Genomic DNA, 13,103 nt, shown 5'->3' on the forward strand with positions numbered 1-13,103 from the left:
GGATGAAAATGATGTCATGTCATGGATTTGAGTGGTGACATAATGCACCCTGTCAGGATATTCTAACAATTAATACAATAACTATTTAGATGAGGTTGAATGATCTCATCATAAAATTGATGTTAGAACAAATTCAACAGGCTGTGACCCCAAAACACATGGGTAGCACAATGTATGTTATCACATAGTTTTACCACTTATGTGCATATGATTTCCACAAAAGGTGTCTTTGTATATCTGGATGTTTTTCACAAAATTCAAAATTCATAGATTTATCATCAGTAAATGATCATGTCTGAAATATATGAAGGTATATATGGATGATTTGGGAGCTGTTCTAGGTCGCACTACTGACTTGCAATGATGCAATGATTAGTTCGACAACACGCTTTATTAACAACCAGGCAGTAGGAAATGGTGACAGGCTCTGTAGCATGTCAATATCTCAGAAAACGTGTTTGTACCCAAAGCCAAAAGCTAAGCCAGAAGTTATTTTGTTATATTCTTTTGCCTGTGATCAGTGGTGCAACTCAGGCCGTGTCCTTGATAAACACGGGGACAGCCTCAAACTGCCAAACGTCTGTGTTGCTTACAATAAGCATGTGAGATGAACACTTCTCAGCACAACAAATAAAGATTGTAAGGATTATAAAAGTAGGATTTGTTACATGGTGTTGTATTGATTTCAACTGGATTGTACAGCATGTACCTCATAAAATATCACTAAACACTAAAACACTAAAAAGTGCTCAGGGGTTGATGCCTATTACTGAGATGGATATGCTGCAGCCTTAACGTGGCAAATTGTACTCGTAAGCAACATAAGTTGGATTTATGCTCTGTATGTGTATGAATGTACACAGAAAAACTAGATGAATTAGTTTTTAAGGAGGAGCTAAAGAGTTAAAATTTCAAGAAACTGAAAAAAACACAGCAGCAGATTCTTCAGGCAATAAAACAGGTTTAGTGCACTTCAGATGAGCACCAGTTAAATGAAATTGTGTATCTGTGTGCTTGAATATATTATAGTTAGGTTAAACATTAATAGGCATTGTTCAAACCTGTGTGATCCAATCTTTTTAAACTCACACAAAGTAAAACATCAACATGGCTGATTTTGGAGAGATCCTTAGGAACATTGGAGAATTTGGATTATTTCAGCAGCTCACTCTGATTGCACTTTGCTCTCCAAATTTAATTCAGTCTTTTATCTTTGCAAGCTTTCTTTTTATCCAGTCCGATCCAGAGCGACACTGTAACACGGACTGGATCCTCAGAGCTGATCCTAACCTGACCACAGAGGAGCAGCTGAACCTGACTCTGCCCCGGGAGGAGGATGGGACCTTCAGCAGGTGTCGCATGTTTGTCCCTGTGGACTGGGACATCGGTGCCATCACGGAGTACGGACTCAATGAGACCACAGGGTGCCAGAATGGATGGGTGTACTACAACACTTTGTATGAGGCCACTATAGTCACTGATGTAAGTGATTTCATGGACAATTGTACACTTCCTATTCACCATCATGAAACATTTCATGAAACATTTTTATCTTTTATTTTAACAGTTTGATCTAGTTTGTGACAAGGCTAACTTGGTGGAGGTGACACAGACTGTGTTCATGGCTGGCATTCTGATTGGTTCTCTAACATTTGGTCCTTTTGCTGAATCGTAAGTGTATTTCACATCTCCACTATATAAATACTAATATTTATATTTTTTTTACATATTTTTCAAAGTTGCAATTTAGAAAACAAGACTAGGTCAAAATCAAGTATATAGTTGGACCCCACTCTAGACTATTTGCATATTTGTGTTTTTGCCTAGTGTCGGCTGGTTTCAGTGTTTCTCTGTTTGCTTCCCTCCTACTCTCTGTGCTCACATACACAGTATTTTGACACAGATTGATATTTACATAAATACAATGACAACTGCAAACTTGTAATTGCATTGTTGCTTGTGTGATCACATTGTACCATGGTCTCTAGTTCATTGAGATAACGTAAACATAAGGCTCTTATAGACTTTCTAAATCTTACTGGGGTGATTGGATTCTGATGATAAAAAGATTTTAGGGCTTTATGACTCTTTCAAAAATGTACTCACTGTCACAGCCCCATTCTGCTTAATGTCACCCCCTCTGTAAAACCACAAACTGCCATAATTATTATTATTATAAATATTAAACAAGAAAAGCCAAAATATTTTCATCAGTGAGCATTAAAGATGCACATGTCCCAAAATATCAAACTATTTTATCCTGTATTGTAGCATTAATTCCAAAACTAAGTTACTCCTAAAATAAACCTTTTGGCCACTGACTGTTTGGTCCCCACTATATAATGAATATTACACTACATAAACACACACACATAACATAAAAATGCAGCATTGTTATACTGGCTAATGTGCTGAATTGATTTGATATTATACACATAAAGCTAGTACCCAGCTCTAGTGTGCACAGCTGTCTCTGTTCAGCACATACATTTATCATTTAGCTACCTCCTCATAGCATAGATGAAAGTGGCTTTTTATTGAATGTAAATCATGGTAATAGCTATTTCTCTCTTCCTCTTCATCAGCACTCATACCTTGATTTATACTGTCTGCTGGTACTGTATCATTTTGTGTCATCTCTTTCTCTTGCAGTTTTGGTCGCAAACGAGCAACTCAAATTCCACTGGTTATAATGTTCATATTTACTGCGTCAACAGCACTGTGCCCCAATATTTACTTATATCTAGTGCTGCAGTTCTTGGTTGGATTTGGAGCTGGAGGATATCGAGTCAACTGTATAATACTGTGTATGTATACTGAGCTTATACAGATTTGGGATAAAGATGCAACTAATGATGTTTTATTAATGCATTCATCTGCCAATTGTTTTCTCAATAATCTTTTGATCATTTGGTCTGTGATATGTTATATGAATGAATGTCCTAGATGCTGTCAGAGTTTAGAATGTCTCAGACCTGCTCTTTATTGGATTTGGTGAACCGGAGATAGCGTTACGTGTGTTAAATAGATAACAGAGTAAGGTTGTCTCTCACACAGCAACACTGGCAACTGTCTTCTATGGAAAGTAGCAAATATTTATCTAAAAGTCACTAGATTTGTCACTAGGTGCTTTTTGTTGTTACTTGCTTTCAGACCATTCAGACCTAAAGAGGTCTGAAAATGAAAACTGTTTTGGATCCAATGTTAACTGCCCCGATTACATATCAGGAAATGTTCGCACCAATTAATTTTCAAAGAGCAACAGCCAATGGGAAAAGTCCAGCACTCAACCGACCAATGGTGTAACTTTATCACTCACTCACTCACTCACTCTGGACTGGATATCACTTATATCATTTCTAATTGCAGGCACTGAGTGGATCGGGATGTCCAAAAGATCATGGGGAGTATGTGTGACTCAGCTATTTGGTGCGATCGGGCAGTGTGTACTCGCTGGTGTGATCTACGCCGTCCGATACTGGAGACTGGCTCAGCTAATCACAGCAGCACCACTTGGAGTGGCTGTTATCTACATATGGTGTCCATTAACTCTTTGTAATTAACTGTTATTGTTTTATTTGCACACTGTAGCCTATTTGAACTGTCATGTTCCTTGTTCCTATCAGGTTTATTCCAGAGTCAGCAAGATGGTTGTTAAACAGAGGAAGGACAGAAGAGGCTAAACAGCTGATTGTCAAAGCAGCGGCCATCAACAAGCGCACTGTCCCAGACTCTTTGCTGGACAAGGTTCTGAAACTTGTAGTATAATAACTGAAAACAAATCCCTGGTGAAATCTACCATTCACCCTGTGCTCTTATTTAAAGTCTCTGTCAGGCTGGCTTTTCTTTATATGTCTCGCTATTTTCCTTTAAATTTTCCTCCAAAGGCTTTCTTTTATTTATTTCATATTTATATTTAATTTCACGTTCAGAAACTACAATTACCACCTCAAGGTTGTATGCCTCCGCCACTCAGACTAATTTCAGGTTTCGTCCTTGATTATTCAGAATCATATAAAATATTAAATAGATACATTTTATTGTAATTGCTGTGTGAAGTCTTATGGCTAAAAAGTGTTTTGTGTGGTCACACTGACCTTTGCCCACCAAAATCTAATCAGTTTGTCCTTGAATTTCAGTGAATGTTTGTGCCAAATTTGAAGAAATTTCCTCAAGGTGTTACTGAGATAGAGAATAGCACAAAAAAAGACAGTGATAAATATGGTGATTTATTTTTTTTCAGATCTTGATTTATTTGGATATTTATTTAATAGCTTTCATTTCATATAAATAACTAACTTCTTATTAAATTTAATTAAGTATTTAGTCACTTCATTGTCCATTTATTAGTATATTTGTCTGTTTTATTAATATACTGATGACCTATCTAGTCTTCAGTAGTAATATGTTGTTGGTATAACAAATAACTTACAATGAAAATACCTATTATCCTTGCTTTGAGGTTAAGTTTTTAGTGAAATATAAATGATTTAATATCAGAAATTGTACAGGATGTTTGTGGTTAACAAATTATTTCTGCCACAGATTACAGTGAAAGACACTGTGAACAAAGGAGGCATAAAAATTATATTCAGATCATCTCTTCTGACCAGATACCTCTTCACTGTAGCATTTGCGTGGTAAGCTACAATTTCCAAAAATTTCTGCTAAGTTAATGGGTATGTGTATTATATTATACTATTATAACACATGATTTATAGTCATTTTATGGCAACATATATCTTCATTGCACTAAACCAAAACCTTCATAACCATGATATGCTCATGTTGAAATGGCCAAGCTGGTTAGCCTGGTGGTAAATTGATGCTGCAGATGAAATGACCGATCACTAAATCTATGACAATGAAGCAACTCCAGTAAACATTGTGTTATAGATGTTATATAATATAATGCAGGACATTCTCTATTTGACTCATGTTTTCCTCCTGTTTTGAAGGTTTTCACTGAACCTTGCCTTCTATTGTTTGTACTTGAACATGGGAAACTTTGGCTTGAGCATCTTTGTGACACAGCTCCTGTTTGGTGCCATTGAAATACCAGCTAATCTATTTTCCATGTGGCTGTTGGAGGTTTTTGGGAGAAGAGTATTATTCATAGCAACACTTCTGACTGGAGGACTCTCTTGCATACTCATCTTAGCTGTTCCCCAAGGTATACCCTTTAGTTTGATAAGCCAAATGATAGGTTAATGTTTTTGTCCTGTTTGACTCAAGTTTTATCTTTTTTTGTTCAGGATATGCCATTGCTGTTACAGCTTTAGCTGTCACAGCACGTTTTTTCTTGATCTGGGCTGGTTCTGTATGCAGTGTATTTATGCAGGAATTGTTTCCAACATCTGTTAGGTAGGTGTTCACACTTTATATTTAGCCACTTGTGCAAATTTTCCCAACCAGGGTGATAAATAAAAGTCAATGATGTTATTGACCTACTCCACTGAATATAATCGCAGAAATAAATGTATAAGTAGGCCTATACTTAGTGTATTTTTCCAATGTGTATTTAAACCAACTCTGAGTTAGCAAATGTGCTTTTTGACCCATTTGATCTTCATCCCCTTTCAGACAAACAGCCACAGCTTTGGGAGCCATATCAGGAAGAACAGGTGGATTACTGGCTCCACTGCTAAATATCCTGGCCATGTACCACTGGGTCATACCCATCACAGTGTACAGCAGCTTTACACTGGTCAGTGGAGCTCTTGGCTTCCTGCTTCCTGAGACCAGGAGAAGAGAGCTTCCTGAAACGGCCCATGAGGCTGAGAACAACAGGTAACTACGGCAAATTATGTTCATCATTATATACAATACGTCATTAGACAAGTGGATTTTTCTTACATTTCACCATTTACCCCCTGATATCTCCCATCTGTCCTTTGTCTTTTCAGAAATTGGACCTCCACAAACACAGCAAGCTGTCCAAATACAACTTCAGCCAAACTGTAGGTGTGTTCAAAATGCAGAATGCATTTGCTTCAGAACAAACATGTCATCAGTTAACATCATCTACACACAGAAAGCAGCTGTAGAACTGAACAGCATAACTTTGAGTACACTGATATATTTCTTATCCTTTGCTTTTGTTTTCCAATGCTGTTCCATTTGTCGTGAGTTGTCATGAAGTTGTCAATATGAACTAATGAGCCATGGGGTTTTTAGACAGTATGGTTTATTCTCAGTAGGTCATACTCTGTATGTAAACATGATCAAATCAAATGTTGGCAATTAAAAAGCATTAAATACATGTACCCTATATGTATGTACAAAAAAATCAAACTTTCTTCTAAAGGGGCTATTTGTAAGTTTTGTCTGCTGATGTGGGATGGACGCCCCACTCATGGACCAAATTCTGAGTCTTGAGTCTTATCAGTTGTTCAAAAATCTTCAAAGTTTTCAAAAATCACTGGGAGGCAGAGATCAGTGCATCAGAGATTTATTGTCGACAACAAAGCCAGAGAACAACAGAAATTGATCTAAAAATCTGATACGTGACATCTTCTTTCATATTCCAAAAAGTGCCTAGTCATTCCCCCGCCCACATCAGATTACAACATTACATTGTTATTCACTAGAACACCTGGGCTGGGGGCACAACACCGTATCTCTCGGAACTGGTGCTGAAAATAGTTTGAATCCTCTTGTATTCTACTGAAACTGGTGCATCCACCTGTGCGTTTTTCACACAATTTTTCATGCTCAGGTCACAGTCACCTGAGGACACCGTGACCCAGAGCACATTGACATGCCTCGCCATGCCCAGACATGACTATTTATTTTAGTCAAAGCCTCCTCCAGTGGACACTATTATATTCTAATTCTCCTCTATTACATTTTTTAAAAACGTGTTTTCATCCAGGAATACACCATTATGTTCTAACTTTTTCATACTGCATTTTTAAAAAATAATATATTTGCTTGAGTTCAACACACGTGCACATAATCAGTGATACACACAGTTTACATATATTGTGACATTATTATTCACACTTCAATCATGTTTGTGATGAGTATAGTAATCATAGTAATCATTATTGTAGACACAGTACATTTAGCAAATAGACAGAGAACTTAGCTTATAATATTACACTACACTGCCACTGAACATGGCTTTTTGCGAGTGGTAGTGATCGCTGCATGACAAGAGCTTCAGCCATCACTGTCTTCATAATACAAGAAGTTATAACACCCTCTGAGCAATCTGCCTCTTCAGGACAGATTGGAGGCTACAGTGACTTGGTATGGGCCGCAGCTAGCTGGTTAGCATGCTAACTTCGATAGAAGAAAAGACAGAAATACAAGTAAAACTAGAACTGCAAGCAGTTATGAACAGGGTCCAAGCCCCCCACGCAGGTCATCCCACAGCATGACGCGCAAAAGGCAAGCGTCAGGAGCCACTGCAGCATCAGAGCTGCACTTGTCACTGTAATGGAAAGTGTATTGTAACTGGTAAAGGCCAATTGTAGAATGAACTAAATTTGTTGGAATAAGTCCAACCAACTTTGATCAATCATCAACAAACTTTATGCCTGCACTCAGAAATCACTCTACATCATGCATACCAATTTTCGTACAAATCCAAAATTGCGACATGTAAATGTTCGTGAATTTTGGCATCCTCTATTATCTGATTTGTGCCAAATTTGGAAGAGAGACTGTGAATGACCTTCCAAAAGAGTATGTAAAGTTTCATGTTTATAGCATTTTCTCTGACAAAGATTTGCAACATTATGCATTTTTTAGGTCGTTAAAAATATTTTTGTGGTCATAACTTCAGAATTTTTTTATAGTACAAAAATTCTTTTGATAACTTGTAATCAGGCACGTGTGGAGATGTGATGTGCAAATTTTCAGGCAGATCAGGCTTAAGTGCGTTGCCTTGCATATGCGTCCCCCAGCCAACTGCGGGCTTGGACCCCTAACAAGAGTCATCATTGGCATTGCTTTCTTTTACTCAATGCTCTTGGTGAGTAAAGGAATGAAGTTTGGTGCTGAAAAGCGATAGTAAAACTTACAAATAGCTTCTTTAAAGACTGCTGATAATACAGGAAAATGTCAAATAATTAACACAATATATCAAGATATTTTTTATTGTTAAACATTTATAAATATTTGATAAACACAAAGCTATAGGAGAAACAACAGCTGTAACAAGTCACAACCAAGTGTGCAAACTAAGCATTTTCTCCATTTCTCTTACAATTATTATAACAAAACAAACATACACATTTGTCATATTGAGAAATACACCTAAGAGTCAGAGTGAGATTAGGAAATTAATACCACTCTTATGTGCATATGGTAAATATGAAGATACCACCAGCAACCAGTTAGCTTATCTTAGCACAAACACTGGAAACAGGGGGAAACAGCTAACCTAGCTCTGTCAAAATGTAAAAGTGAACCTTAAAGCTCATTAATTAGCTTGTTTTATCTTGTTTATTTAATCTGTACAAAAACTAAAGTGTAAAAACCACAAATTGCTGAGTCCTGGCCCAGATTCACATTCAGATGCACATAAACTCCATAAACCTCAGTATGCTGTTTTTACACATCCGAACACAGATTAAGCAAACTATTGACAATATGTTAACTGGTGAACTTTACAGGTGTTGGCAGGTGGATTTTGTTACTTTCAAACAGCAAAGCTAAGCTAACTGGCTGCTGCCTGTGGCTCCGTATTTACTGTATGGACATGACAATAACATCAATTTTGTCATTCAACTCTTGGCAAACAAGTGTATTTGAAAAAAAAAAACCTATTGCTTTAAGGCCCCTTAAAATAAAGGATTGCCCTGGAGTAATGTATGTTACCAATATGCTATCTTACATTTACAATCATTTATCAGCCTATGCCCCCTGGATCTTCAAACAAAACAAGAAGAAAGAAACCAGTTAAGGAATTTTCTAATTTGTAATGCTTTAACATCCACTCCCAGCATGTTCAAAGATATACAAAAAATGCTCTTTTGCTTTGAATAATAACTTGTGAATAACAATTTGTGTGTAGTGGGTTTTCCACTAAAAAATTCAAGTACCTACTGGAAACACATAACATAACATCTACGCCTCTTCCCTTGTATAAAAAAACCCCATAATCTATGAATATGCAAATATTTTTAATATCAAACGTTTACCTGGTGGACCCAGGATGTCTCATGTGTCACTCAAAGACGACTCTCAACGTATGTGCAATGCTGGCTTCAAGTTTTCATAACACTTGTATAAGTTGCCTATTGGACCTGGACTGACCTCTGACCTAATTGTGATGTCACATATTATGCTCACAGGTACACACTTCAATCTCAGATTTTAGTGTCAAACTCGGCACATAAATCCTTCGACACAGTGAAGGATAAACATAAAAGTAACAATAAATAAAACACATTTCCAGTGGAGTGGGATTTTAAAGGTGTGACTTTATTACAGATCAGTACAGTCAAGCAAGCAATTTTCATATCAGCACATTTACTTTTATTTTCTTGAATCCATAAAGACATTTCACAATCAAATTACTCCTATTTTACTCCTGATTCTTACTATTGATTACCTATGTATTCATGGAAAATAACTATTCAGCAAAACTTACATCCTTTGCTTTTCTTCATGTTCATGTAAAATGCATTTTACAGCTGAAATGTAAATATGTATTTACTGCATAAATTTAAAATTACTGTAATGTTACAGATTGTGTTTGACAGATTTCAAAATAAAATGCAATTGTAAATGAAAACAATATTAGCTGTTTTTGTTTACTAATTTACTGTTGATTGGTTTATCATACCCATGTATTTAAAAAAGTTTTAAATTTTTTAACAATGTTAATATGATTTCTTTAATCCCTTTACATCCCAGCTTTGTGTATTATATCATGAAATCACAGCCCTGCTCTCATCCGAGCAGATCATCCATCCAGCTGCTGTTTGTGACAGTCTCTGCTGCTTGCTCAGTATTGTTGCTTGTAGACAAAAGACTGTCCATAAATGAATCAGCATCACCAGCCTCAGACAGTGGCAGCAGCTTTGGCCCTGATGCAAAGATGTCATCAGCAAAAAGATCTATCTGAGCCGAAGGAGCAGCAGTAGAAGATGCATCTGAACCAAGTAAATCATTCAGTGAATTAGAAGTGGCCGGACTGCTTGGTAGCACTGCAAACATATCTGCACTGTTTGAGATGTTGCTAACTCCAAAGGTATCATTGCCAAAAGTAGATGCTTGAGTTGTGGAAGCATCAGCTTCTCCCTGATCAGACACACTAACAGTAGGAGGCTGAGCGAACAGGTCATCATTCAGGTTGAATATGTCAAATCCAGTACCCTGCTCAGTTGTCTGGCTGTTTGTACCAAAAGGATCTGAGGTTTGACTCTTATCTTGGTTGAGAGGTGCTGGGTCAGGGACAATCAGTTGATCTGTCATGCTGAGCGTTACTTCATTTTCAGCTGATACTGGTTGAGAGTCAAGCAGGCTAAAACTTTCAGAGGATGTACCTGCAGACAAAGGCATGTCACTCACAGGAGATGAAAACGTATCATCCAGTGTGCTCCCAAAAATCTCCTGAGATTCAGACAGATCAAAAATAAAGGAGGAATCTTGAGGTTCATGTTTGAGATCAAAAAGCGCTCCATCCCCAAGGTTTCTTCCTCCTTCGCCTGGTGCATCAAATGATTCATCTGGCTTTTGAACAGATTCATCAGTATTTATCTGAATGGCCACTGGGTCACTAAGGACAGAACTGACACTGTCTCCAAAAATATCACCATTAAACGGATCACTCAAAATTTCATCATGACTTTTCTCAGCTGTTAACTGACTGACTGGCTCCTCAGGTGATTGGTTCACTGACTGCACAGCAGCAGGAAAATCTTTAGACTCAGCTATTCCAGGATCAGAGTCAGACAGATCCTTAGTCTCACTGCTCTGTAAATCTGATTCTTGATCATCAGTTGGATTTGGAGTGGTATGATCATCACCTTTTTCACCAGTTGAAGTTGTGAGCAGGATGGATGGCTCTGTAGATTTGTTTATATCCTCATCTTTATTACTATCCAGTGTGTTGGGTTCAGCAGAATTTGCCTTCATATGCTCTTGTTCCAGAGGTGGAACTTGAGGCTTGTCATCTTCCTTTTTTATTTCCTCTGTAATAGCTTCCTTTACCTCCTCTGTCTTTTTGTCATCAGCATGTGTTTTGTCCTGTCTTTCACCTTGTGCATCCAATTTTGTGATATCCTCAGGCATCTCTGAGGATGACTGAAACAATCTTCCTAAGAGTCCACCACTAGGTTTGGCGTCTGGTTTCTTGGCATCTTTTGGTTCAACCTTGTTGGTTCTTTCATTCCCACCTGATGTGAAGAGCTTTGATAAAGGACTCTTTCCTTTGGACCAGGATCCCAGTCTGACCTTTGTCTTTTCAGGCAGTTTAGCAGAATCTTTCAGAGAATTTGTTCTCACAACAGGCTTCTTCTGAGTACCACCATTGTCTTGATCATTGGCTGAGACAGTCTTTTCAATTTGATTTGTATCACTTTCATGACTGCCCTCCTCTTTGGTCATTTGCCCTGCCGAACTGTGCAGGGTACTTGGATCTTGTGATTCACATTGATCGACTGAGCTTCTTGGAATGACGTCCAATTGATCATATGGCTTTTGATGTGTCATAACATCTTGAGTTGAATTGAAAGTGTCAGTGAGACTCTGAGTATCTTGTGATTCCTCAACCTTCTGTACAACTCCATTGATAACTGTAATATCAGCTTGAGGACCCTCTCGACTGCCCTCGACTTTAACATCAGGCTCTTGGTTGGACATATTGATTGTCTCTCCATGGCATTTATGTTCAGGGATTTCAAGGTTCACCTCACTTTCGCTCTGTTTTTTACTGAAAGGAGGTGTCAAATGATCAAAGTTATTTTTTTCAGCTTTTTTATCCTTGGATTTATTCACTTGATTCTGTTCAGACTGATCTGAGAACTCAGTGCTCAGTTGAGAGGACTGGTCATACTGAGCCACGTCAATGTTGGGAGAAAATCGTACAAACTTCTTAGCTTTATTTGGAAATACATCTAGCCTGTTTACTGTTGGATTGTAATTTGTCTTTGAGGTGGGTGCCACATTTGCCTGCTCTATTTTTCGGTTTGTGACAACAAAACCCTTTTCTGTGGAGGGTGAAGAAAAGCTGAGCACTCTCGGAGAGATGCTGTCTTGGATGTTTCCAGCTTTGCTTGAATCACTCCGCAGTTTTGGTTCCTCTGAAGGCAACTCAGCTGAGTTAAATCCTGTTGTCTTTGATTGAGCCTTGACTCCCTTATCTTTAATTTCTCCTACATGGTCAATCTTTAATTGGTTCCTGTCACTTTTCTGATATTCTGTAAAGCTCAGACTATAAGTAGCTGCTTTATCAATGCCTTGTGTCTTATTTTTCAGAGCCGGTGTATATGTCCTCTGTAATGAATTAACACCTGTATTCTTCTTCTCTGGTGGCCAGCTCATTTTCAGTTTGCCCTTAACATCAGCCCCTTTGTTATATCCCAGCTCTCTTACAGATGACTTCATAACAAACACACCAGTAGAGAGCTCTCTGGGGCCATCAGAAGTGCTTAGGTTGGGTTTAGTAGTTTTGCAAGTGGACAAGGCATCTGGCTCATCTGTTCCTTTATTTTTCTGAATCCAGCGGTCTTTATGTTGTTTGTGTCCAAATCCCTCATCATAATTTCCTTTTCTTTTAAACAGCTGTTGGTAGTGAGAAATGCAGTAGAACTCCCCATAAAGAGATGAATAGTTGTGAATGCTGAAATAAAATGAAACAAAGTCTTTTGTGATATTAAACTTATTAAACTTGTGATATTAGAATTTTAAATCAGAGTTTTTTAAATTGTTCAATTGATTTGTTACTTGTAGTAGATCAGAATTAGTGAGTGATTTCAGTGTATTGTTTTTCCAAAATCCTCCATTATAATGTTTTGATTCATAAATGCCATTACAACATACATCACAGTCCATGTACTAAATAGGATACTAAATAAGTTTAATTTATTTGAGTCAATAATCATACTATGAAAAAACCTCACCTGAGCTTCTTCTGACAGTGTTTA

The 13,103-nt window shown here is 37.5% G+C and overlaps 1 protein-coding gene across 1 annotated transcript; it reads left to right on the forward strand.

Annotated features, from left to right (window-relative positions):
- Positions 1-181: 181 nt before the first annotated feature.
- LOC139629307 (solute carrier family 22 member 13-like) lies at positions 182-7,521 on the forward strand. The gene is made up of 10 exons (XM_071491851.1): positions 182-1,482; positions 1,568-1,671; positions 2,653-2,807; positions 3,370-3,538; positions 3,627-3,747; positions 4,546-4,640; positions 4,959-5,173; positions 5,256-5,364; positions 5,584-5,790; positions 5,907-7,521. The coding sequence occupies exons 1-10, from the start codon at positions 1,108-1,110 to the stop codon at positions 5,962-5,964; spliced, it is 1,608 nt and encodes a 535-aa protein (XP_071347952.1). The 5' UTR covers positions 182-1,107; the 3' UTR covers positions 5,965-7,521.
- Positions 7,522-13,103: the final 5,582 nt, after the last annotated feature.

This window comes from Trachinotus anak, unplaced genomic scaffold, assembly GCF_046630095.1.
Source record: "Trachinotus anak isolate AG129_WGS33_773 ecotype Australia unplaced genomic scaffold, CSIRO_AGI_Tana_v1 ptg000012l, whole genome shotgun sequence".
Classification (NCBI taxonomy): domain Eukaryota; kingdom Metazoa; phylum Chordata; class Actinopteri; order Carangiformes; family Carangidae; genus Trachinotus; species Trachinotus anak.

Excerpts from the sequence above, each read along its gene's own strand:
- LOC139629307 (XM_071491851.1), top strand. The coding sequence starts at position 1,108 with ATGGCTGATTTTGGAGAGATCCTTAGGAACATTGGAGAATTTGGATTA. Across the intron at positions 3,539-3,626 it reads GTGGCTGTTATCTACATATG|GTTTATTCCAGAGTCAGCAA; the intron begins GTGTCCATTAAC and ends TGTTCCTATCAG. Across the intron at positions 5,174-5,255 it reads CATCTTAGCTGTTCCCCAAG|GATATGCCATTGCTGTTACA; the intron begins GTATACCCTTTA and ends TTTTTTGTTCAG.